This window comes from Aedes albopictus, chromosome 2, assembly GCF_035046485.1.
Source record: "Aedes albopictus strain Foshan chromosome 2, AalbF5, whole genome shotgun sequence".
Taxonomy (NCBI): Eukaryota; Metazoa; Arthropoda; class Insecta; order Diptera; family Culicidae; genus Aedes; species Aedes albopictus.
This window is the reverse complement of record NC_085137.1, coordinates 316,711,293-316,739,210: the sequence shown is the minus strand read 5'-3', so window position 1 is coordinate 316,739,210 and position 27,918 is coordinate 316,711,293. Positions and strand designations below refer to the sequence as shown.

The 27,918-nt window shown below is 42.7% G+C and overlaps 1 protein-coding gene and 1 long non-coding RNA gene across 7 annotated transcripts in view; one reads left to right on the top strand and one right to left on the bottom strand.

The window, feature by feature from the left end:
* Nucleotides 1-16,335, bottom strand: part of LOC109412519 (protein LSM14 homolog car-1) — a 34,359-nt gene extending 18,024 nt beyond the window's left edge. For 5 of the 6 annotated variants that reach the window (XM_062852310.1, XM_062852316.1, XM_062852314.1 and 2 more), the window contains exons 1-2: nucleotides 16,180-16,335; nucleotides 6,744-7,402 (exon numbers count right to left, since the gene is read on the bottom strand). In XM_062852310.1, the coding sequence (XP_062708294.1) occupies nucleotides 6,744-6,864 (121 nt within the window). In that variant the 5' untranslated portion in view covers nucleotides 6,865-7,402; nucleotides 16,180-16,335. Of the gene's footprint in view, nucleotides 1-6,743; nucleotides 7,403-16,072 lie in introns of all 6 variants that reach the window. The other variant, XM_062852311.1, reaches the window with a different exon arrangement.
* LOC134288225 (uncharacterized) overlaps nucleotides 1-27,918 on the top strand; it is a 226,746-nt gene that overhangs the window by 179,310 nt on the left and 19,518 nt on the right. The window lies entirely within an intron of this gene.

The window sequence follows — 27,918 nt, the reverse complement described above, 5'->3', positions numbered from 1 at the left end:
ACCAATTGCACTAAGATCCAAATGAATAAGGGCTGGGACACTCCACTTATTCTCAAAGTGCAATTTCAAGCAGCTCATACATTTTTGATCAATAACGGCGCCGGCCACGTCCTTATAGTCAGTTGGGAAGGGAAAGGAATGTTAGAGTGTGTTGGTTGTTGCTACTATAGACCGAGATCACCTCTGCATCCCCACAACCAACACGGACTGGGGTATTTGTTAGGCGGAAAGGATGGGAGTCACCGTTGGGTCGGTGATGCGATCCATGGATTGGGGATGTTCGTAAGCAAATAGATTGTGTGATGATTACTATGAAGGACATAATCCTATTATTTTCAAGTTGGGACAAGCTTATGTCGCATTGGGTGGATTGTCGCAACAAATACAGGTTGTCATTGTCATTATTGTTGCGCGATGGTTGAATTTTGATGCACTGGCACTTCCACAGTTATTAATTGAAGGGCTTGCTTTGCCTGCCATTGCATGAATTTGTATATTGTGAGGCAAGTACAATGATACACTATGTCTAGGGAATCGAGAAAATTTTCCAGACCAGAACGGGAATCGAACCCGCCGTCTCCGAATTGGCGATCCATAGCCTTAACCACTAGTCTAACTGGAGACCCCACAGTGGTCTTAGCAGCAACAGAACTGGCACGATGGCCTTCCGGCGAGACAGGAGTGTTGGCGTAGGCCCAATAAGCCACCCGTAAAAATCCCCATTGCGAATAACATAGGAGAAAATACGACTCGATACAATCGGCAAAGACCTACGCGACGAAATAAGGACTACGATTGGAAACTTGGAACATGCAATTGCAAGTCACTAGGTTTCGCAGGATGTGACAGGATAATTTACGACGAACTACATCCCCGCAACTTTGACATCGTGGCGTTGCAGGAACTTTGTTGGACTGGACAGAAAGTGTGGAAAAGCGGGCATCGAGCGGCTACCTTCTACCAAAGCTGTGGCACCACCAATGAACTGGGAACATGATTTATAGTGTTGGGCAAGATGCGACAACGTATGTGATCGGGTGGCAGCCGATCAACGCAAGGATGTGCATGTTAAGAGTTAAGGGCCGTTTCTTCAACTACAGCATCATCAACGTCCACTGCCCACACAAAGGGAGACCTGATGACGAAAAAGAAGCGTTCTACGCGCAGTTAGAGCAAACATACGATGGTTGCTCGCTGCGTGACGTGAAAATCGTTGTCGGCGACATGAACGCGCAGGTAGGAAGGGAGGAAATGTACCGACCGGTAATCGGGCGAAACAGCCTGCACGCCGTATCAAATGATAACGGCCAGCGATGCGTAAACTTTGCAGCCTCCCGTGGTATGGTAGTCCGAAGCACCTTCTTCCCCCGCAAAGATATCCACAAAGCCACCTGGAGATCACCCGACCATCAAACAGAAAACCAAATCGACTACGTTCTAATCGATGGTAAATCCTTCTCGAATATAACCAATGTCCGCACATACCGCAGTGCGAATATAGATTCGGATCACTACTTAGTCGCTGTATGCATGCGCTCAAAACTTTCGACAGTTATCATCACGCGACGAAGCCGAATGCCGCGGCTCGACATCGAGCAGCTGCGTAACGTAGAAGTGGCTCAAGACTACGCGCATCAGTTAGTAGTGGCCCTACCAACGGAAGAGCAGCTTGGCGCAGCTACACTCGAAGATGGCTGGAGGGACATCCGATCAGCCATAGGTAGTATCTCGGCTACATCACTAGACTTGGCGACTAGACTGGTACGACGGCGAATGTGAACAGTTGAAAAACGAGAAGAATGCAGCATGGGCGAGAATGCTGCAACACCGTACGAGAGCGAATGAGGCACGTTACAGACAGGATCGGAACAGGCAGAACTCAGTCTTCTGGATGAAGAAGCACCAGCAGGAAGAACGAGATCTCGAAGCGATGGAAGAGCTGTACCGCGCTAAGGACACACGAAAGTTCTACGACAAGCTGAACCGCTCGCGCAGAGGCTTTGTGCCACAAGCCGACATGTGCCTCAAGAATGAGCGTGAGGTGGTCGAGAAGTGACGGCAGCATTACGATGAGCACCTCAATGGCGACCTTGCAAGTACCGAAGGTGGCGTGGTAACAGATCTAGGAGTATGGTGCACAGGACGAAAGACTTCCGGCCCTTGACCTCCAAGAGATTGAGGAGAAGGTTGGCCGGTTGAAAAACAACAAAGCCGCAGGAGCAGATTAACTACCAAGCGTGCTTCTTAAATACGGTGGAGAAGCACTGGTGAGAGCACTACACTGGGTCATTACCAAGATTTGGGAGGAGGTAGTATTACCGGAGGAATGGATGGAAGGTATCGTGTGTCCCATCTACAAAAAGGGTGACAAGTTGGATTGCGGGAACTACCGCGCGATCACACTACTGAGCGCTGAAGACGGTGTAGTGTCTTTAAAAAAAAAGTGGGCTTCGTGGCCGTGCGGTTAGCGGCGTCAGTCGTCTAGGCGTTTCATAAGCCTCGGAGTGCGGGTTCGATTCCCGCTCCAGCGGAAAATTCTCCATTGGGCCACTGGGTATTATGTGTGCTGTCCGTTGTCTCGTGTATGTAATGTTCAGTCTGTGCAGCCTCTGGCTGAAGACGGTGTAGTGTCTTTTTTTTACAAGATACTCTCTCAAATTTTATGCTGCCGTCTATCACCGATTGCAAGAGAGTTCGTGGGGCAATATCAAAGGCTGGATTTATGGGTGAACGCGCTACAACGGACCAGATGTTCGCCATCCGCCAGGTGTTGCAGAAATGCCGCGAATACAACGTGCCTCACTTGTTCATCGATTTCAAATCGGCGTATGATACAATCGATCGAGAGCAGCTATGGCAGATTATGCACGTATACGGATTCCCGGATTAACTGATACAATTGATCAAGGCGACGATGGATCGAGTGATGTGCGTAGTTCGAGTATCAGGGACACTCTCGAGTCCCTTCGAATCTCGCAGAGGGTTACGCAAGGTGATGGTCTTTCGTGCTTGCTGTTCAACATTGCGTTAGAAGGTGTTATAAGAAGGGCGGGGATAAACACGAGTGGGACGATTTTCACGAAGTCCGTTCAGCTGTTTGGTTTCGCTGATGAAATTGATATTATTGCTCGTAAATTTGAGACGATGGCGGAAACGTACATCCGACAAAGAGTGAAGCCAGGCGAATCGGATTAGTCATTAATGTGTCGAAGACAAAGTACATGATGGCAAAGGGCTCCAGGGAGGAATCACCGCGCCCGCCACCTCGAATTCATATCGACGGTGATGAAATCGAGGCGGTTGAAGAATTCGTGTACTTGGGCTCACTGGTGACCGCCGACAACGACACCAGCAGAGAAATTTAGAGGCGCATTGTCAGGAAATCGTGCTTACTTTGGACTCCGCAGAACTCTACAATCGAATAAAGTTTACCGTAACACGAAGTTGACTATCTACAAAACGCTGATTAGACCGGTCGTCCTCTATGGGCACGAAACATGAATCCTACGTGCAGAGGATTTACGCGCCCTTGGAGTTTTCGAACGGAAGGTGTTGCGTACCATCTACGGCGGAGTACAGATGGAAGACGGGACTTGGAGAAGGCGAATGAACCACGAGCTGCATCAGCTGCTGAGAGAACCAACCATCGTCCACACCGCGAAAATCGGCAGGCTACCTACGGTGGGCGGGTCACGTCATCAGGATGTCGGATAGCAACCCGACTAAAATGGTTCTCGAGAGCCATCCGACCGGTACAAGAAGACGTGGAGCGCAGCGAGCTAGGTGGGTCGACCAAGTGGAGGTCGATCCGCGGACCCTACGCAGAGTGTGGAACTGGAGACAAACAGCCATGGACCAAGTGGAATGGAGACGGCTACTATGTACAGCAGAGGCCACCCCGGCCTTAGCCTAACCGGTAAAAAAAAAAAAAAAAAAAAAAAAAAAAAAAAAAAAAAAAAAAAAAAAAAAAAAAAAAAAAAAAATTCAGACAAGGAATCGCTCAAGAAATAAGAAAGCGTCGCTTTATTCCAGATCCTAGTACGGAGCTGAAACGCAACGTCAAATCAAATGGGGCTTGCTGTGTTAAATTTCTTGACCATTCCGGTCACGGAAAAATGATGCACTGAACGAAAATTACTTGAGCGATTCCGTTTAAAGGGCATACCTCGCATTACACGAAATTTTTAATGGAAGTCTGTTGAAAAGGTCCTTTCTATAACAACAAAAAAGCATATAGGAGAACAACTTACGCATTCTCGGCAGTTTTGTTCTCTTCATGGTTTTTTTTTTAACCTGTAGGTCTCAGAGTTGGCCTCAACTTCCCAACCAAGCTGAGTTATATGCCAAAATTTCAGGCAATTTGGCCCACAAAAATCCCCCATGACGAAGAAAACAAACCTGCAAATAATACCCATCGTCACCCTTGCTGAAAAAAATAATGACATTGTGCCTGATTTTTCCGTAAAATTTTTGGCAAATACCATAAAAAATTGGTGGAAAAAACATCGACACATTTTTGGTAAACTGGTCTTCAAGGAAAATCATCTATCTTCTTTAGCGGTGTTGAGATAATTATTTTATACACGCGCAGACAAAGATTTTTAAATAGTGGTTGCTTGCAACCCAGTGATATTTCGACAATGATTTTTCTTCGTTAATAACTTCATCAAAACTAACTAAATCATCATGTTTCTTGTTGCAATGGCAAGATGTGGTCGTCCTCTACATATTTTAATCAAACAACTTTTGGAAAACTCAATACACATTCTATAATACGTAACACAAAAGATAAAGAGAAATCGGCAAAGTCAGTTAGGGCGTTAAACCAGGTTTAACTATATGGGTAAGCCTGACGACACTAATGAAAAATCAGTATCGTTTTGGTCTGCAGGACCTGGGTGGGAGGTTCCACTGTACCTGACTGGGAGACGACGCGTCGAAACAGAAACTGATTAGTTTTTCTTTTTATGGCTCTCCGTCCTCCACTGGAACTTGGTCTGCCTCGCTTCAACTTCTTTGAGCACTTTCAGTTATTAACCCTAAAAGGGATACCTTCATGGCCTCAGTTTCGCCACCTCGCTGAGTGTGTTCCATCAAAGACGAGCTCTGAAAGCGCCTGGGGTCCAAATGGACCCCAGGTATCCCTTTTAGGGTTAATTGAAGAGTTTCCTTGCCTGCCATTGCATAATGTATGGCCCAGGGAGTCGAGAAAATTTTCCCGACTGGAATGAGAATCGAACGCCGGACTCTCCGGATTGACGATCCATAGCCTTAAGCGGCTATTCATAAATCACGTGGAGTTTGAGGGGGGGGGGGGGGGGGGGGGGGGGAGTAGGTATAAGGGGGGTCTAGCCAAAGTCTACGCTTCATACAAATTTCAAAATTTTTGTATGGACAAAAGTCTACGAGGGGGGAGGGGGAGGTCTGAGATGACCTTTTGGTCTACGTGGTTTATGAACAGTCCCTAACCACTAGGCTAACCGTATATCCCAAGCTGATTTACATGGTTATTAGTAAAGTGTCTCTCGAGTATACCAAAGTGGCGCATCCTTGTCGTTTTGACAGGTCTCCTGTTCGATTGGAACTATGAGAATGACAGAAAACCGACTCTTCCAATTTTGACGTTTCTCCTCTTTGTTTTATCCAGGCTCGCTAGTAATTAGCTAGCTAGATGCGAATACGGGGCATGCCACAAAAGTTCAGCTTATGGCTTAATTTGCCCAACAACGGGGAGAAAAAAATTCAACATGTATAAGTATTCGTTGAAGATTCGTTACATCAACAAAAAGCTAGATAGTTTTTATTGTTTTGACTAAACGAAAATCATCCAATAAACCTTATCAACAGAAAATAGTAATAACTCACATCATCGTCACACACAATATACCATGCAGACTCACACAACACTCTCACAACTACGAAAAAATGAGAGCATTCGATGCATCGTAATCTTCCGATGTTACCGGATTGTGTGAGTGTATGGTAAGGCCTATACCAGACCATACGGCGATATGAAGTCTGGACAAACATTTGAAAAGGGCCTATCTGCTTTTTGTAAACAAACATGTTTTTGTCTCTGTAGGGCCCATCTGCATCCACCCACGCACATCAACACCCTTAACAGATAGCTTGAAGAACACTCTTTCTGATAAGGGTGTTGATGTGCGTGGGTGGATGCAGATGGGCCCTACAGAGACAAAAACATGTTTGTTTACGCAAAGCAGATAGGCCCTTTTCAAATGTTCGTCCAGAAGTGAAGACGAGATTGAAACTCCCCCTACGATAACGGCGACGTTGAAAATAACTGGGGGTAGTCTGTCCAAGTGCAAGGAAAGCCACCTCGCGAAACAAGAGGCCTCGGTACTTTGCAAACTTCCGTCTTTCGAAAAAAAAAAAAAAAGCGTCTTTTTTGTCGCATTTTTACATTGCCTTTATTCTTTCGCTTGTAAATGTCGAGCACAAAAGACACCAAAAGAAAATGAGGTTAGATACCCCCTCCTCCAAACCCCTACAGCAGCCGTATTCGTCGTCGTCGTAGCCAGACTTTGCCACTAGCAGCCCACAAAGTTCAGTAGCACAACGAGAGGAAAAAAAATCGAATGATGAAAAAGAAGCTGTCAAACAATGGCTGCTTTTCAATGTCCCCAAACTCGGAACTATCCAGCAAAAATGGAAGCTTTCTAACCACAAACCCGCAACGTAATTATGATGGAACGATTTCTAAACTGAACGCAATAACTTACCCCGTGCTAAAGCAATGGTACAACGGTCCGGATCTACGGTAAACAGCAGGCCCTCATATCGGATGTCGGCTTTCGAAATCAGCGATATGCAGGAACCGATCTCCGGCATTGGGCAACTCATCTTGGCTGACGGAAAAGTAATCCACACTCGCGGAAAAGCTTTTCACTAGTGTTTCGGTGCACTATTTTCCGTTTTTGCTTGCTTGGAAATGACCACGAACCAAGCGATGACGATGATTTCGCACAAAATACGCGACGACCATTCGTCGGAGTGGAGAACCGAAAAAAAGAAAGGTGGGAAATTTTCCCTTTTAATCCGCACTACGCACTACACTTTTTCGAATGCTTTCACTCCTGTCCCCTCACGAGAGAATGTTTCCGAGATATCCTTCCTCAGCACTTTACGGGCCGAATGAATGCGAACGAATGTCGCGAAAAAAGCGAAAACTACACGGCACGTAGTAGGCTGCTGCTGCTGCTTATTCGACGATTCAAAGATGGACGACTGCTTGGTTGCTCGGCCGCTGCTAGCTCGAAGGTTGGTGCTGACACTACTATCATCGGACGACGACTGCTGATGACGGGATGGCGGTGCCGATGATGATCGAGTACCGCCGCACTGATGATGTTTGCAACGGCGAGGAAACGGCAGCGCACAGCTGGAAAGAGAAACACAGTGTTGCTAGTTGCCTGGTTTAGACAGTAAAAAAATTAGCCACAGAATGTCAATGTCGCGAGAATTCGTGTGACCAACATCTAGTTTGCCACGCCCGTACAGCGTCAGTACCGGTCCTAGAAGTGTCAAACCAATTTTCACAACCAAAACAAAACATCCACAACAACATCTGTATTCTAAAATGATGGATAAATACAACTGAGGTATGAAATAAATTAAATTATTTTACTGGCTACAGCGCCATTAGCGATCTAATTTCTCATACATCTACTGTTTAGACAGTGCAAGTGACTTGATTCAAGTCAATGGAAAATGCCCAATTGAATGCGAATTGAACGTGTAAACACCACCATTCATCTCACATGAGCAACTCACTTGACTTGAACGAAAGTTGAACATGTTGAACTTTTTCATTCAAGTCAAACGAAATCGTCTCACTTGCCCCGTCTAAAGCGGCCTTCTCACTTTACCGGGCCGGGACCGTGCCGGGCCCCGGTCATCGATTTCTTTCTAACGATATCTATGGCGTGCTTCTCACTAGCCCGGCCGGGGCCCGACCGAGCCCCGGCACGGTGTGATGTGAAACACGCCATAGTAATCGCATGTAAGAAATCGATGACCGGGGCACGGCCGGGACCCGGCACGGTCCCGGCCCGGTGTAATGGGAATAGCCCTTAAACCCGCGATTCATGTGAGCTGAATTCAAGTCATCTGTCAGTGAGATGAATCAATTCAGTTTGCTTACGCTTCGCACGAGTTGAACAATGTAAACACTTGCTTCAACTGAGATGCATTCAAGAGCATTCAAGTGAACACTCAAGTCATTTGCTCAGTCTAAACACCCCGAATAAAACGGTATCATACATCAATTGTACAGCATATGATTTAGTTATTATTCGTGCTATCATAAACTGGACTATACGTTGATGATAGGACAAATCGTTTTAATGATAGCAGTTATCATTTTGGGAGTTTTGATGATAGACCGAATGGGTCGTTAAGTATCGTTACCATTCAAAAACGCCGGATTTCTCGAGCAAAAATTTTGCAGTATTATAAGTGTTATAATCACTCTATCATCAGCTATATGATACAGTGAATAATAAAAACAAAACGGAAATATTTCGAAGGATCTGTTTTATCGACCGAAAAAAAATAGCACACCCCTGCGGGCACTTGTCGGACACTGTCACGTTTACCTACGATTGCATGAATCGTTGTTTGTTTTCACGGTGTTTTTTGTTTGGAGGATCGGGAATCGAACCGTGATCAAGGTGACTTGGTAGTTTCTCGTGTGGTGTTTATGTACAACACCAAATCGAATCAGTGCTCGCGGTTGACCGAAACTCTTTAATGTTGGAAAGCCGAGAAGCAGTTAGCGTAGACCATAGGGGAAGACTTTGAATCGGAAGAATCTTCAGGTGAGTCTTCAGGAGGAAAAATGAATCTGGAGGAAGGAATATATTCTGCTATATGGATCGTGTAAAGTTGCACCCCAGTGAAAACAGATGAGGATATTCATGAACAGTGCAGTTTTGTGGTGTAGTGACGCGGAAGCTACTCAATGTTTGTGTTTTGGAATCGGTCGACAGAAACCTTTCTGGATCACAAGGTACGTTTTCGTAGGCTACACTATTTACTTTTAGATAAATAATTACCCTGCGGCAAGCCCTGCGGCCAAAGTGCAGTAGAAATGCATTAAGAGTTCATACCGGTCAGTAAAAACGGATTATTAAAAATTATTCATAAATCATAGAAGGAATCCTTATCATCAACACTATGATAAGTAAAAAGTATTGAATGATCTCATTTCAAAGACATGAATCATTCAATCATAAATGTATTATTGTATCTATCGTTATTATTCCCCAAATGAACATCTTATAATATGCACGATACCATGAACCATAATTTTCTATTCGGGCGGCTGTCAGTGCTGTCATACCTGACATTTATATCAGTCAAAACAAATTTCAACAAAAAAAGAAACTAAACGATGAACGATCATGAGAAACAGGAGATTTTTGGAAGAAATGCGTTTTAAAAGAAGCAGCATTCCGTGGATCCTGACAGGTAACTGTGACCCGAGGATTTTTGTAAAGGCTCTACTTGATTAGACCATGGTAGCTGTTACCTCCAGATAGGCTGTTTTTCGTTTAGAATTATGGTCGATCGTTTTCAACTTCCCCTGTATCACATAAGGTGATTTCCCCTCCTCAATGGTAACGTCACACATTTTTCTTCCCCAATCTCGAGAAGCTCCACAACAGCTTCTATTCATACTCATTAGTTACATATATGAACGGATCCCATCTCGCTCCTCCTATGCAACCGAACAACATTTCTCCAATCTTCATTTCAGCGCGAACAACCTTATCATGACCAGAGAATTTGTTATAGAGATGCGCGAAGACTGAAACCAAAGGTCCCAATCGAGCAAATTCAAGGAAACAGAATAACAAGGGAAACAAAGCGCAACATGAAAGCACATGAAAGTGTGTTAGTGCAAAGCATGACGTCACTTGTTTGTTTGACATCTCATGGACAGCCCCTAATCAACGGCAACAATACACGGACAGTACTGTAGACAGTTCAACAATACCACATACTGTTCAAATTGTATCCCGAATGAGTGGTTAAGTACATCTTATGGTTATCGTTTATGCGGGAGATCAGACTAAGAGCAACATTAACGGCGGCTACTATTCGAGCAACCCGCGCAGCGCTACCATTTTGACCAGTGAATCAAAATTCAATCATCGCGCAACAATAATGACAATGTCGCAACCTGTATTTGTTGCGACAAAACAACCCATGCGACATAAGTTTGTCCCAACTTGAAAATAATGGGATTAACATCGAACACCACGAGTTTAGAAATTTTTAAGCCTTGCATTGCGATTTTCGAACGGTAACTTTGAGTAGGTAAACACTGCAACTCTAGTAAAGCTCTATCATCAAACAGTTTCGACTTTGGGTTAGTAATAATTGATTATTCACGAGTTAAAAAGTAAGCAACAAATTCAACTTCCGTTTTGTCTGCAACAAAAAATTTCGAGATCATGTCATTATCTGTCACCAGTAGGGATAAAGAGTGATCGTCGCACCTTCTTTGTTGCTTGTTTTGTGCCTCTTTTGTCTGACAATTCTCTTCACTGATTTTGACTTAACCACCCTTTTCCACACCGGTAGCAATCAAATTAGCCACTCTGATTCGTATCGGGAGGGCTGTCATATTCCCATAGAATTTTTAGCAGCGCAACTGTCCCGCTACTATATTTGGTCACCCATTCATAGCGCTACTATTTTGCGAGCGCATCCAGCAGCGACCGGTAAAGTTTGCTGCAATGATGGAGGGCTGCCAAACGGGGTATAGAAGCGCACCGTTAAAGGTGCTCTAACACGCACGCGAAAATGTAATTTTGTTTACTACAAAAATTGATTGTTATTGGGGGTGATGTAGATAAAAATAACCAAAATCCTCTTCGCGCTTCTCTATTATATATAAAAAATTCTCTGATCATGACTATCCGATTTTTCGGATTGGATTAGCTTTCACTCGGGCTTTTGTACGGAACTGTTTCTTCCTGGTTCGTGGAAATTAAGGTGAAACGGGACGCCGTGTTATTTTTCCTATCTTGCCTCTCTTACTAACAATTTGCCTCGCGATTTTGAAGATGGTAATCTCGAGACCTATCGCACTGAAGATGCTGAAAACCAATCAGCATATGCACTGCAAGTGAGCATACACAATGATAGGTTTTTGTTGCAAAATATGCAGTAGAATCTGAGATTACCATCTTAGTAGCAACAGAGCAATGGCGGATATTTTCTCGACCGTCCCGTCCGCCCTTAATGCAGTCCATATTTTTCTTTGCTTAAATACCGTTCTTAGCAACCAAAATCCAATCGGTGGATCAGATGGGAAGCGTGGCGAGATTAGATATAGAATAGAAGAAGATCTCGAGGACTTAATCTGGAATGTGAAGAATTAGCATTAAGTTAAAATTCACAAACACAAAGAAATTAAAAAAAAACTTAATCTGGAATCTGCATCGAGCAGCAAAAAATCAGTTGAAATGGGTGCACAAGCTGCAAGAAAAGGAGAGTAGATAAACATTTTTTTTTCTTTTTTCCTTATCCCAATTTTGACAGCTTTCTTTTCAGACTCGGAACGGGTTTTTGGAGCTGGCCGTATATCAGCCGAATAATGCGAGAAGTGGCTTTTGAGTAGCTCTATTGGAGGATATAATACCTATTAGCTCTGTTACCCTGGTTTTATATTCGAGTATAGAACCGATATGCCATTTTTAAGGCTTAATAATTACTTGGGGATTGATCCCTGTGTTAAGCTTCCATAAGCGTCGGAACAACTATCAGCCGATTTATCAACAGACTTTATCGGGAAAATGTTTAATGGGGTAATGCTAAAATTACAGTTTTGCCCACCATCAACTAGGTGGCGGTAGTGGACAAACATCCAACTGGAACATAAAAACGATACGATCGAGTGGCCAACTATCTAAATTTTTAAATAGACCGTTAAATTGATTTACGTTGGAAAATGTCAGAGTGTTACGTCTGTTTGTCTGTGTTACAGTTATCGCACCGCTGTCCGTCAAAATGAAAATACAGTGACCCCACAATGGACTACCCGCTTTGCGCGCAGCCACAGTTGATCAGCAGGAGTAAATCAATTTAATTTTGTATGGCGAAATGCATCTAAACTTGAATTACTTGAAATACAAAGCTTTTCCCGAAAAAATATTTGGTAGCCTTAATAGTGGTCACCATTGTGCACAACCACTACCAAATATTTTTTCGAATAATGTGTTCCACTTTGAAGAATTTGCCGTTAGATGGTATTCGCCATACAATATTTTTGCGATTAACTTTTAGCGATTATTCGCGCATAGAAGCTAGCGCCACATTGGTCGATGCGGAGAATAGGAAAACAGCCGATGTAGTTAATTCATTTATGAATCGGCAAATATGACCACAGTTTATGGATCAGTCCATTTGATCAACATGGTGATTCATAAATAGTGTACAAAATTTAAGGTGATTCATCGGTGTGGGGTCACTGTATCAACAACAGCGATGCAATGTCTTTCACATGCAATTTTGTTGCAGTGTGATATTTTCCGAATGCACATTGGCTGCAAAGTCCATTTTATGAACTGATTTTATGAATGGAATTTTGACAGGAGGTAGCGAAATCTATATCATCAACTTGGGGCAAGACACTGTGCTGGAGTACATTTTCCTTCACAGAGTTGCTCAGAATTTCTCTGGATTGCTCCCGTTTTTGCTTGGGTGTTGCCTGATTTATTGTAAAATCAAAACAATATTGCCCGATATCTCGCTTTTCTTGCAGTTTTAGGGGTGTTTTTCAACAATTTTCTTCTATCATTGGTGAAAAGAGTTACTCAGAATTTCTCAGAGTCACTCTCGTTTGCACAGTGTCTTGCCCCTAGATCATCAACAACATTTTTGTCATTTCGTATTGCTGACTGCACCCCAAATTGGACTGAAACAATAGTGATTTTCTTATGTCGAATTCGTTTATTTGCACCGCCTGCACCGCTTTGCCACCGGGTGTAGCAAACTTGCACCGAAACCGTTCGTTTATTCGCAGGTACTGTTCTGTTTTGACACCCGATTGGTACCGGTGCAAGAAAATGCTACACCCAGTTTGAGCACGGTGTAGCAGGTACAAAGCTAGTTTTACCAATACATGTATATCGCTGAACATGTATCGTAGTTTTGTTTTGGTAGGAATGATGATTTTCTTTTCAGCATTAGGTAAACAGTTTTCTTGGATATTCGTTTATTTTGAGAAGTATTAATTTCCAAAGAGCAAATCTGTTCGTTTAAAAATTATTTAAACTAGATCGATGATTATCAAGATGATTTACACGTCTTTTAACTACTGCGGAATTTTCAAAGTTTACCAGTACCGTAAAACGGGGTATCATTCATCAGCGGGGTAACATTGATCGGCTTGATTGACCTCATGAAATGTTCAAACAAGCATTTCACATTGAATCAGTTTCTGCTATAAAATGGTTTGTTGTAATCTGCTATCATTTAGCTATTAAATGGCATGAAATTCATGAAAATTGAATTTTATAAACATTGAAATAAATCGAATTTTCCATAATTGTGTTTCATTACGCAAGGAGATACATTGTCAAACATTCGTGCTAGACGTGAATACTAGATACAATTCGAGGTTCGTAATCACTGTATGACTTCAATATGATATCCTAGAGTTGGATTTAATAAACGAAACTTTTATGAAAATGCTCTTTTTCCATGAAATTACGATTTATTCAAAGTAGGTTATCAATTCCTTAAGCCATTGCCTACCTTTACGCGTTATTCGCGGTTTGCAGGATTTTAATTCTAAAATAACTCAAAAAGTACATAACTTGTGAGAATTTGGACAGAATATTCGAAATCAGCGACCCCAAATATACTAAGTAAGGGTATTTTCAACACAAACGAACATTGATCACTGACATGATCAATGTTACCCCAAAACAACAAAATAAAAAATTAGATTAAAAAGTCTATTTAAACATGTTTTAAAGTTTTGCAATACTTTTTCGAGTAGCTTAACACATACTCAGAGGGCCAGTACTTGTTTTAAAAGTGTAAAACATGTGACGTTTGCTTTAACAAGAGAATTATTCAAGAAAGATCGAAAATTCTGATCAATGTTACCCCGGATTACGGTATCATGAAATTTCAAAGAGTTGATTCAACGTATTTTTTTCCCATCACTTTTTTTGATTATCGCTAATATGTGGATTACTTTTAATGATTTTAAGGCCGGACGGGACGGTGGTTGAATCGTCCGCCATTGCTCAGTTGTTAGTAAGATGCAAATCTCAACTTCTACTTCATATTATTGACTAGAAATTTGATCGTTCATTTGCTCACTTGTGGTGCACAATCGACTAAAGTTTCAGCTACGTCAGTGCAGTGGAAATTGATATTTGCTTCTTCAAAATCGCGAGGCAAATTGTTAGAAAGAGAGGGAAGATAGGAAAAATTACACGTCGTCCCGTGCGGCCTTAATCATTGGAATTTTCTGTCGCATGGTGATCTATGGTATATGAAAAAATGACGTAATAAAGTTTTGATAAGCCCAGAATAGAATACAAATCTATTAATTCAAATTGGACTGAAATATTACTGAAGTATCATTTTGAAGGTAAAAACAGTTTAAAAACCGTAAATTCTATTTTTTTCTTACAACAAATATTGAATGTTTGAATTACATTGAAAGTCAAACAAATGTCACTAAAGGATGGTTAAAGCGTTTTTAATATAAGTTGCGTTTCAATGACGTTATGTTTTAAAAAGCATTTATTTATTTAATTTTTTACGTTGTAGCTAAACGTTTTCTATTGAACTGCCTTTAACATTTTTGTGTTAAATTTGTGCACGTAGATCGTTTACAATTGTATGTTAGCATCCTTTTTTATTGGGCAACGTAAATTATTAAATTCTAATAAGTTGCTTATAATTGAAAAATTATGATATTACAAGAATTTGAAGAAGATAAATAATGTATTAGTGTTAAAACATTGCATAACAATTTTCAAGTAACATTTATCATTACAAGTTTATCGTATACAAAATGGATTACTGAAAACTTTTAAAATTGTTAAATTGTATATAGAAAGTAAAAAATAAATAAAAATAATTTTATTCATCACGGAAATCATGAGAACATTGATTATGTTCATTTTTGATATCCTTTATTGTTTTCATTGACGCTCTCACGCGCTCTTACTAATACCATCATAAGCTATCAACAAATTGCACCGAAACCGTTCGTTTTTCCGGTGTCAATTGCTACACCGGTGCAGTGCACCGTCGGGAATAAACGAATTCGACATTAGATGAACCAGCCTCGGGCTGAAAATCTCATAAATAAAGACATAAAAAAAAACAATAGTGTGCACACACCTTCAAAGTGTGTTTACATCGCAGGGATACGTCGGATCGAATTGAGGTCTTCGGTGCACTTATTCCTTATAAATGCAGGAATAAGTGCACCGAAGACGTCGAGACGATGCGAGGCAAATGTGCACTTTCATCACACTTTTTAGGCGTACCAAAAAAGTGTGATAGTCCAATTTGAGATGTAGTCTGCAATAAAATGGCTCATTGGCATTCTGCAACTGACAGTTCTTTGAGATCGTTCGAAATGTTTTTGCACCTGGGACCGTTATGCATCCACCAGCAGTCACGATCCCTACACAGGGTCAAATATTTGTCCAAAAAGAAACCAATGCTCAAAATAAAATATCTTGTTTGACTCAAACAGATGTTGTTTCATGAGTTATTAAATATTGTTCGTGCAGTTGAAAATCAGAATTTTTGACACGAGAAAATCGATTTTTCTCCTAAACCGTGTGTCGGACGTACGTCGGGCACAGTGCGCTGGATAGAGGGCCAGGTCCGCTGTCCAGCGCACTACGTCCGACGTTAGGTTTCACGTATGGATTTTGAGAAAATTCGATTGTCGGGTGTGGGGAAACTTCGGGTTTCAACCGCGACAATATTTTTGACTTATTGTGCCCTTATTTTCTGCACTTCTTCGCACGTGTCTAATTTTAAGCAAAATGCGCAATACCTGTTTCGGTGGTTCTCGAATGGATTCCAAGGATGACTTGGAATCGGCGAAACAGGAAAACACACGTAACGGCACTATTTTGCACAACTATACCGGCATTTCATTACCTGATCGATGCTCGCACCAATAGCTTCCACCGCAAGAAATCAATCCAAAGCGTTTGCAATCAATTACGACCGGAAATGTTGAAAAATTGTAGGAAAACTTCGAAATAACAAACCCGTTTGCGTATACACTACTTCACAGACTGCCGACGTCTCAGCACAGCTGCCGACTGCTGCGAACGTCGTTAATCATTGAATTCGGTAATGACAGATCGTTGATCGATTTCCGATGACGATGACGAGTAAAAGTGACAATTTTTAATCGATGGAACTGTCAAAGGATTCGCTGTCAGGGGTGCCAAAGTATTCAAAAGAAAGGCAACCATCTTATTGTACAAGATTTATTAACAGGTAGGACTGGGCAGGATTGGAGTACAGCGGCCGTTCGCTCGTTGCAAAAATGTTTACTTTGCAACGAGCGAATGCCATTCGCTAATTGCAACGTCACTTGAACTGTGAAAACTGTTGTGTAATATTACATCTGAACATCTGATCAATACGTCGGTTGCATGAATATTACATCGAACGATGTATACACATAAGAACAAATGATTTTACATCAAAACGATGTAATCGTACATTAGGAATCGTGATTACATTGATTATTTAGTACATCGGAATGAATTACATCGAGCGGGTTGCATTTATTTTTTGCTGTGATTGTTAATGCAGTTGAAAACCCGATTGAAAATCGGAAATTTCCACACGCGAAAATCGATTTTTCTCCCGAACCGTGCGTTGGACGAACGTCGGGAAAAGTGCGATGGATAGAAGGCTAGATCCGCTGCCCAGCGCACTACGTCCGACGTTAGGTTTCGCATTATGCATATGCATATGTGATATCCATGGATCCATAGGGCACTGCATTGTTTTGATTTTGTATGGGATTTTGACGTTTCTTGGCCTTGTTGTTTACAAAATTTCTGTAAGAGTGAAAGAGTAGGATAGAATTTCATGCAGTGCCCTATGGATATCCATGGATTTGGAGAAAATTTGATTGACGCGTATAGGGCACTGCACTGTTTTGATTTTGTATGGGATTTTGACGTTTCTTGGCCTTGTTGTTTACATAAATTCTGTAAGAGTGAAAGAGAAGGAGAGAATTTCTTGCAGTGCCCTATAGGGAAACTTCGGATTTTAAAATAGAAATACACTAGAACTCCAATGGCGCTGTAGTCACTTTTCCCATTTAATTAAGTTCATAACTTTTATTGTAATAATTGATTGTTTTCATGAGTCCAGCTTGAAGAGCATCTTTTGTTTTGGTAAATAAACTTTATTTGACATTTCTAGTACCGCTAATGACGCTGTAAGGGCTTGTTCACAAATGTCATAACGCTGGAGGGGGTGGGTGGGTGTCCTTCATGGTGTTACAGGCGGAACAAAAAAAAATACTTCCCATACAAACAGTGTTACGAAGGGGTGGGTGGGTATCAAAATAGGCCAATTTTGGCGTTATGATATTTGTGAATGAGCCCTAATGCCTGGTTTACATGGAGCAAGTGACTTGATTCAAGTCAATGGAAAATGCCCAATTGAATGCGAATTGAACGTGTAAACACCACCGTTCATCTCAGTTGAGCAATTGACTTGACTTGAACGAAAGTTGAACATGTTCAACTTTTTTGTTCAAGTCAAACGAAATCATCTCACTTGCCCCGTATGAACACGCGATTCATGTGAGTTGAAATCAAGTCATCTGTCGAGCTGAATTCAATTCAGTTTGTTTACGCACCGCACGTGTTGAACAATGTAAACACTTGCTTCAATTGGCTTCTTTAGCGGTGTTGAGATAATTCAATATTCTGAATCTGCATGCACAACTGAGCCGAAATCCAAATTTTCATGAATTTTGGTGCCCGGGAACCTATTTTAAAATCAATTTGAAGTTTGTATGGAAGCGATTTGTCGAATCACCCCTTGACGCATTTTGTACTGGGCGGAGCTGTCAAGCAGTTTCCCAGCTGTCAAAAGGTGATTTCGAAAAATCTCTTCGAAATCGATTTTAGATACCAAAATAAAGTTTTAAAAATCTGAAAAAAAATCATAGTGGTCCAGAAAAAGGTGCTCTTTCGTATAAAATCATAAAATCAATACATTTTTCTTAATTTAAAAACCCAATTGAGATGCATTCAAGAGCATGCAAGTGGACACCCAAGTCATTTGCTCAGTCTAAACACGTCATTCCATTGGATTGAACATGTTTGAGAAGTTTGCAACTCACATGCTCGTTTCAATTGAACAGTCTAAACCAGGCATAAGCCTGGTTTAGACGGTGCAAGTGACTTGATTCCAGTCAGTTGAAAACGCCCAATAGGAGGCAATCAGTGAAGTACTAGATTGAAAGTAGTGAGCTGGATTTTTGTATGGTGAGATGATCAATTCTCCATTTTTGCAATGAAATGGTGCAAACAGCGTAGGTTATATGATTTATTGACTAATTTGATGCTATTTGAGCAAAAGTTTGGATAACTGTGTTGTTGTATTATTTTTTCCTGCAACTTCAGCAACACAGTTATCCAAACTTTTGCTCAAACAGCATCAAATTAGTCAATAAATCATATAACCTACGCTGTTTGTACGATTTCATTGCAGAAATGGAGAATTGATCATCTCACCATACAAAAATCCAGCTCACTACTTTCAATCTAGTACTTCACTGATTGCCTCCTATTGAATGCGAATTGAACGTGTAAACACCACTGTTCATCTGCCTTGAGCAACTGACTTGACTTGAACGAAAGTTGAACATGTTGAACTTTTCCGTTCAAGTCAAACGTAATCATCTCACTTGCCCCGTCTGAACCCGCGATTCATGTGAGTTGAATTCAAGTTATCTGTCAGATGAGCTGAATTCAATTCAGTTTGCTTACGCACCGCGCGAATTGATCTATGTAAACACTTCACTAGCGTGCACAGGGGGGGGGGGGCAAGGGGGGGCACTTGCCCCCCTTCTATAAAAAATTATATGCACCATTTTTGCAATTCTTGCACCTTGGATCTTACCACGCAATGTTGAGAATCACTGAGCCATGGTGCACCATTGACACATACAATTTCTTAGTATCTCATGCACAACCATGATGTTCTCAGAATCATCTAGGCTAAACTCACGCACCATCTTCTAACTAATGAGTGATGTCAGCACCATATTCGAATAGCATGCACCATTTTGGCATTTCGTATTCCAAAACTGTATTCCATGTACGTGAACCATGGTGACTTCGGCACCACAATGAATTCTAAGCACCATTTTTTGCAATTCGTGCACTTAGCCATACAAAATAACGAGTATCACTGAATAACAGTGACGACTAATACAGCACACTAACATCATGCACCTTCTTCAAAGCTTTCAATACACCATCATGATGTCCACAGAATGATCTAGGTATCCACGTCCATCATGAAGATCGCATGAAATGTCTTTTTATCAATTAAGTATCTAATACCTCATACTGATATGCACCATCATGAAACTTCATGCACCGTCACAGCTCTTCAAGCACCATTTCAACGTTTATCATATCATCTAGGCATCTAAAGCACCGTCATGCCGTGAGCATCACATAAAATACATTTTTTTGTATGCTATGCACCATTTTTTCAACTCGTGCACATAACCATATTGATAAGCTTTAAGGAGAAACTTCAAAGAATACCAATATGGCTGCCGCAGCAATGGCCGACTTAGACCCCGGGGTAGGCCTACTCACGTTTTCAAGAGCACAAATCTTAAAAATTCGTAAACAAATGCGCTAAATTTGGAAAAACTGCCTCTTTTTGCAAGTGAGCAAAGCCGGGAAAATCAAGTGCGGCTTGGTTCGATGCTTCGTTCGTCAGATTTGTGCCTCTAAAGTTTATATGCAAAATTGCAATGGGATTTCTTGATGTTTCACCTTAACATAAAATCTACTTATTTTCAAGGCCATCTAGATAACACGGCACCGCTCAGACGTCAACCGGTTGAAAACGTAGATTGGTGCAGACTGAGCAACCCTTTTCTCCTGCGAGAGCGAACGAGCGCTAGTTGAGAGAGCATACTTTTATCACGCAAAGGAACCGGAGTGAGCGCCTTTTCTATCGTCTATGGGTGCATGGAAAATATCGCGGGCTGCTTTATCCGGATAATATCACTGTGTGATAGATCGTTGCTCGCGTGAGTGAGTGAAAAATTTGGTGCCTGACCATTATGATGTGGTTTACAAGTGAATTTGATGCACTATTTTGACATTTCGCATGCAAAATAGCATTCCTTGTTCCTGGTCTATGTTGATTTCTGTGTCGTATTGAGTTTCCTGCACCATTTTTGCAATTCGTGCACCTACATATGGAATTTGTTAAGTATAACTGAATCATGGTAAAACTAATGCACCATACAAACATCAGGTAGCTCCTTTGCATTCCATGCACCACCATGATGATCACATAAATATCTAAGCACCATCTCACGCGTCATCTAAGCATTTCATTCACATTTGAATTTCATACACTTCATTTTGCCATATCGTGCACCAAATTGTATTCCATGTACCTGATCCATGTTGACTTCCGCACCACATTAAATTCTATGCATCATTTTTGCAATTCTTGCATTTTGGATCTAATCACCCAATGTTGAGAATCACTGAATCATGGTGGCAACAAATGCACCCCTGATACATAAAATTTCTTAGTATCTCATTAACACCCATGATGTTCTCAGAATCATTTTTAGGCTAATCTCACGCACCATCTTTTAACTAATCTCACGCACCATCTTTTAACTAATCAGTGATGTCAGCACCATATTCGAATAACATGCACCATTTTGGCATTTCGTATTCCAAAGCTGTAATCCATGTACCATGAACCATGATGACTTCGGCACCACATTGAATTCCAAGCACCATTTTTGCAATTCGTACACCTAGCCATACACAATGTCGAGTGTTGCTGAATAACGGTGACAACTAATACAGCACACTAACATCATGTACCTTCTTCAAAGCGTCCACAGAATGAACTAGGTATCCACGCATTATGCTGATCTCATGCACTATCTTTTAATCATTCATTTCATTTATTTAGTTCACATCAAATTCATGATAATACTGAATCAACAATTTGCCGCCATAATACTCGATTTGCAGCTGCAGCTCTCCAACGTCGGTCACGCCCAACACTCGCCAGATCACGCTCCACCTGGTCCGCCCATCGTGCTCTCTGCGCTCCACGCCTTCTTGTACCAACCGGATGGTTAGCAAACACCAACTTTGCAGGGTTGTTGTCCGGCATTCTTGCAACATGCCCTGCCCATCGTATCCTTCCGGCTTTGGCCACTTTCTGGATGCTGGGTTCGCCGTAAAGTGCAGCGAGCTCGTGGTTCATCCTTCTCCGCCACACACCGTTCTCCTGCACGCCGCCGAAGATCGTCCTTAGCACCCGTCGCTCGAAAACTCCGAGTGCTTGCAGGTCCTCCTCGAGCATCGTCCATGTCTCGTGTCCGTAGAGAACCACCGGTCTTATTAACGTCTTGTACATGGTACATTTGGTGCGGGGGTGAATCTTTTTTGACCGCAGTTTCTTCTGGAGCCCATAGTAGGCACGACTTCCACTGATGATGCGCCTTCGTATTTCACGGCTCACGTTATTGTCAGCCGTTAGCAAGGAACCGAGGTAGACGAATTCTTCTACCACCTCGAAAGTATCCCCGTCTATCGTAACATTGCGGCCAAGGCTTGTCCTGTCTCGCTCAGTCCCACCTACCAGCATGTACTTTGTCTTAGCCGCATTCACCACCAGTCCGACCTTTGCTGCTTCACGTTTCAGGCGGGTGTACTGTTCTGCCACCGTTCCAAATGTTCTAGCAATAATATCCATGTCATCCGCAAAACAGACAAATTGGCTGGATTTCGTGAAGATCGTACCCCGGCTGTTGAGCCCGGCTCGTCGCATAACACCTTCCAGGGCGATGTTGAATAGTAGGCAGGAAAGTCCATCACCTTGTCGTAGTCCCCGTCGAGATTCAAATGAACTGGATAGTTCACCCGAAATCCTTACGCTGTTCTGCACACCGTCCATCGTTGCTCTTATCAGTCTAGTCAGCTTCCCGGGAAAGCTGTTCTCGTCCATAATTTTCCATAGCTCTGTGCGGTCGATACTGTCGTATGCCGCTTTGAAGTCGATGAGCAGGTGATGCGTTGGGACCTGGTATTCACGGCATTTCTGGAGGATTTGCCGTACGGTGAAGATCTGGTCCGTTGTCGACCGGCCGTCGATGAAACCGGCTTGATAACTTCCCACGAACACATTTACTTTAGGTGAGAGACGACGGAAGATGATCTGGGATAGCACTTTGTAGGCGGCGTTTAAAATGGTGATCGCTCGAAAGTTCTCACACATTAACTTGTCACCTTTCTTGTGGATGGGACAGATTATCCCTTCCTTCCACTCCTCCGGTAGCTGTTCGGTTTCCCAGATCTTGACTACTAACTGGTGCAGACAGGTGGCCAACTTTTCCGGGCCCATCTTGATGAGTTCTGCTGCGATACCGTCCTTACCAGCCGCTTTGTTGTTTCTGAGCTGGTGGATGGCATCCTTAACTTCCCTCAGCGTGGGAGTTGGTTCGTTCCCGTCCTCTGCTGCACCAACATAGTCATTTCCTCCGCTGCCTTGGTCCTCCGTGCCTACATTCTCTTCGCCATTCAGGTGCTCGTCGAAGTGCTGCTTCCACCTTTTGATCACCTCACGTTTGTCCGTCAGGAGGCTCCCATCCTTATCCCTGCAGATTTCGGCTTGCGGCACGTAGCCTTTGCGGGATGCGTTGAGCTTCTGATAGAACTTCCGTGTTTCCTGTGAACGGCACAGCAGTTCCATTTCCTCGCACTCCGCTTCTTCCAGGCAGCGCTTTTTCTCCCGGAAGAGACGGGTCTGCTGCTTCCGCTTCTGTCTGTATCGCTCCACATTCTGTCGGGTTCCATGCTGCAGCATTACCGCCCGCGCTGCATCCTTCTCCTCCAGAACCGCTCTGCACTCCTCGTCGAACCAATCGTTTCGTCGACTCCGTTCTACATACCCGATAGTGCTCTCGGCTGCGTTGTTGATGGCTGCTTTGACTGTACTCCAGCAGTCCTCTAGAGGGGCCACATCGAGCACACCCTCGTCCGGCAACGCTGCCTCGAGATTCTGCGCGTATGCGGTGGCGACATCCGGTTGCTTCAGTCGCTCTAGATCGTACCGGGGCGGCCGCCGGTACTGTACATTGTTAATAACGGAGAGTTTTGGGCGCAGTTTAACCATCACCAGGTAGTGATCAGAGTCGATATTAGCGCCACGATAGGTCCTGACGTCGATAATGTCGGAGAAGTGCCGTCCATCAATCAGAACGTGGTCGATTTGCGATTCCGTTTGTTGTGGTGATCTCCAGGTGTAACGATACGGGAGGCTGTGCTGGAAGAAGGTGCTACGAATGGCCATGTTCTTGGAGGCGGCGAAATCGATGAGGCGTAGGCCATTTTCGTTCGTCAGCTGGTGGGCGCTGAACTTTCCAATTGTCGGTCTGAATTCCTCCTCCTGGCCTACCTGAGCGTTTAGATCCCCTATGATGATCTTGACGTCGTGGTTTGGGCAGCTGTCGTACTCGCGTTCGAGCTGCGCGTAAAATGCGTCTTTGTCATCATCAGTGCTTCCGGAGTGAGGGCTGTGCACGTTTATTATGCTGATGTTGAAGAATCGGCCCTTGATCCTCAACCTGCACATTCTTTCGTCGATCGGCCACCAACCGATCACGCGCCTCTGCATGTCGCCCATCACTATAAAAGCTGTTCCCAGCTCACGTGTGTTGCCGCAACTCTGGTAGATGGTATGATTACCTCTAAACGTTCGCACCATAGATCCTGTCCAACACACCTCCTGCAGCGCTACGATTCCGAACCCGCGGTCCTTCAGTATATCGGCGAGTATGCGGGTGCTCCCGATGAAGTTGAGAGATCTGCAGTTCCACGTACCGAGCTTCCAATCGCAAGTCCCTTTTCGTCGCTGTGGTCGTCGCCATTGGTATCGGTTCGCATTCTTCTCTTGTTGATTTTCCGGTGCTAGTCTTTTTTACGGCTGGCTCGCAGGGCCTGACACCAACCCACTAACCCAGGGAGCTGGGCTTACCTTCCCGGAAGCTACGGGTTCTGCATTGGCATTTCCTCCAACTACAGTGCTAAATAGCTAGGCTCGAGCGCCAGTCTTCGCCGGGGGTGGTGTTTTTAATGGGCGCCCAGGAGATAATATTTTACCTGAGCTTCCACCCCCTATCTTTTAATCAACTAGAAATCAAATGCATCATACTGATATGCACCATCGTTAAATTTCATGCACCATCGAAGCTATCTAAGCACCATTTCAGCGTTTATTATATCATCTAGGCATCTGATGCACCATTATGCTGTGAGCATCACATAAAATACTTTAATTTTGTATTCTATGCACCATTTTTGCAATTCGTGCACCTAATCATGCAACATGTTGATAATCTTTGAATAACGGCGACAACTAATGCCGCACACTAGCATCATACGCCTTCTTCAAAGCTTTTCATGCACCATTTTGGCATTCATTATACCATCTAGGTATTCTATGCACCATTATGATGTGGTTTACATTTGAATTTGATGCACCATTTTGGCATTTCGCATACAAAATAGTATTCCACGTACCTGGAACATGTTGATTTCTGTGCCACATTTAGTTTCCTGCACCTTTGCACGAATTGCATGTGCACCTTAAGGCGAAACTGGACGCATTTTCTCATTTTTTTAGTTTTTGATTTTTTATTAAAAAACGAAGCAATATTTTCGAAATTGGTTTTCATACACAGTTAGAGGAAGGATAGAACTATCTTCTGGATTTTTTTCAGGTCTAAAACTTTTACCAATTTTTTAAAAACCATATTTTTTTGAAATTTTACTCAAAAATGGTTTCCTCAAAACTGAAAAACATTTTTCACCTGAAAAAAAAATGGAAGATACCTTGATCCTTCCTCTAACTGTGTAGGAAAACCGATTTTGAAAATATTACTTCGTTATTTAATAAAAAAAAAATAATAAAAAAGTGAGGAAATGCTTCCAGTTTCGCCTTAATATGAAACATGACGAGTATAACAGAATCATAGCTAATGCACCATACTTACATCATTCATTCCATGCACCACCATGATGTTCACAGAATCATCCAGGCACCATCTCACGCACCATCTTTGAATCAAATATGTGTCTAATTGCTAAATAATGCACCATCGTTAAATTTTATGCATTAGGGTATCGCGCCACTTGGGCGGTGGCTTCTATATTCGTCTGTTTTCCACTATAACTCAGTCAAATTTGAACCAATTGACTTGAAATGTTGTACACGGGTAGATACTATACCTATCTCACCACATTCCAAAAGTTGTGTCAATTGGTTCAAATTTGACTGAGTTATAGTGGAAAACAGACGAATATAGAAGCCACCGCCCAAGTGGCGCGATCCCCTACTAAAGCTTTCAATGCGTAATCGTGGCGTGTATCTGTAGTAATCCGTTAAGGCATTCCAGGAGAAATCCCTGGAGAAATTTCAGGAGGAATCCTTGAAGGACTTTCTGGAGGAATCCCTGAAGGCATTACTAAAGATGGTATGTGAATCCCTTCAAAGGAACTAAGTTCCACTGGGATTTCACTTTATTAGTATTACTTATCTCCGCGAATATTGACTTTTTTTTTAGCAAGTGTCCATTACCAGGGGGCTCGATGTGAGAGCTCTTTGGTATGGGGGTCAGTGGAGGGTATAAAAAAAAAAAAAAAAAAGAAGTGCTTGAAAGAATTCTTGAACGTAGCTCTCAATAACTGGAAGAGTAGTCTACAGAAATTCCTGTAGAATTTACAGGAGGAACTACTAAAGGAATTGCTGGAAAAAATATTGAAGGAATTTCCTGGAGGCATTTCTAAAGGAATTCTTGAAGAATTTCCTGGGGGAATCCGTAGAGGAATTCGTGAAAGAATTCATGGAGGAATTTGTGGAGAAATATTTTGAAAAACTCCTGGACAAATTTCTGGAAGAGTTCCACCAGGGGCTCATCAACGAACCCCAGGAGTAAACTCTGGAGGCATTCCTGGAAGAAACTCTGGAGAAATTCCTGGAAGAATTTCTGGAGGATTCTCTGAAGGCATTCCTGAAGGAATCCTTGGGAGAATGCCTGGAGGTTTCCTTGTAAGAATTCAAGGATGAATCCCCGGAGAATTATTAGAGAAACTTCTGGAAGAATCCCTAGAGGTTTTTAAGAAGAAATTCTTAAAAAAATGTAGGAATTCCTGGAAGAATTTCTAGAGGATTTCCCGAAGGAAAAATTTCTGGAAAAATATTTGCGGCTTCCTGAAGGAATGATTAAAGGAACTCCTCGAGCAAAAGAATTCCTAGAGGGATTTTTGAGGAATATCTAAAAAAACATTGATGAATCCCTGGAGGAATTCCTGGAGAAATTCCTGGCGAAATCTATGGGGGAACAGTTCGTGTTTAGACTTCGAGTGAGTCGGTCGATAGTGTCTCTAGCGAAGTGCTCTAAAACTGCTGTGTAGCTGAGGCTACTGATAACCAAAACCCCCTTTTGTTCAGTTGAACAATAGGCGATATATTCGTATAAATCGGAAAAAAACGGAAAGAGAAGCAATATGGAGGAAGCTCGTGCAAATTCCATGCGAGTTTACTTCGGACCTGGAAAGAAGGAACCAACCGATCATGAAATTTTCCATTTCATGAAGGTTAAGATGAGCTTGAGTCCGGCACATCTGCTCTCGATGTACAAGGATCCTAGGGAGAACTGTTTGTTCATTAAGTTCAAGACAGAGGAACATCTCAAGGCCGCTCTGCTGCGTCTCCCATCTGCTATGGATTTCGATTACAGCAAGTACGAGTCGACAAGGGTAACGTTTTCTGCTGCGTCTACCGTGTTCAGGTATGTCCGGATTTGACGACAGAGAAATTTCATCGGTGCTGTCCAAGTATGGTGTTATACAAAGGATGGTCAGGGAAAAGTATGGAGCAGAAACGGGATTCCCAACAAACATTTTCACAGTACAAGAGTGGAACAAACTACTCTTAAGCAAACTTTAGCTTAAGAAACTGTTATTCAGCTAGTTCTGTTACTTGGGTTTCCCATATGGACGTCAGTGCGAGGTGTTCATATGGAAATCAAAAGCGACATTCCAGCGACACTGCACGTGCGAAACTTCCAAGCACGTGTATTCTACGAAGGATTGCAAAACAAGTGCTTCCTATGTGGCAGCACAGAACACCGTAAAGTGAACTGCCCTAAGCGTGTGAACATCAACCAGAGGCTCGATGTGACCAACTCAGCATCGGAAACCACGTGTGCGCCTACATCTAGTTCGGGGGGAACATCAACGAGTGCGATGGTCGACGCTCCAGTACCAACGTTCAGCGAAATCACCTCTGGACGATGGCAGGGCCGGCCGATGAAGACAAAAGTTCCAGAAAACAATGGAGGTATGGTCGTTTTGAATAAGCTTCTATCGTCGAATGATGGAGAGCCTTCAGGTAAAACGAGTAGCATGGTGAGTGCTACTGAAGCGAGTGGTATACCGAAATCCGACATTGTATGTATTGATGGCGTGGGTAGTTGCTCAACGAGCGACCGGTGTGTTGAGTCGGGAGCGATAGCTGAACACACTGAAGTAGCTAGTAGTGGTGGTAAAGTATTGGATGAGTCCGTCGACCACT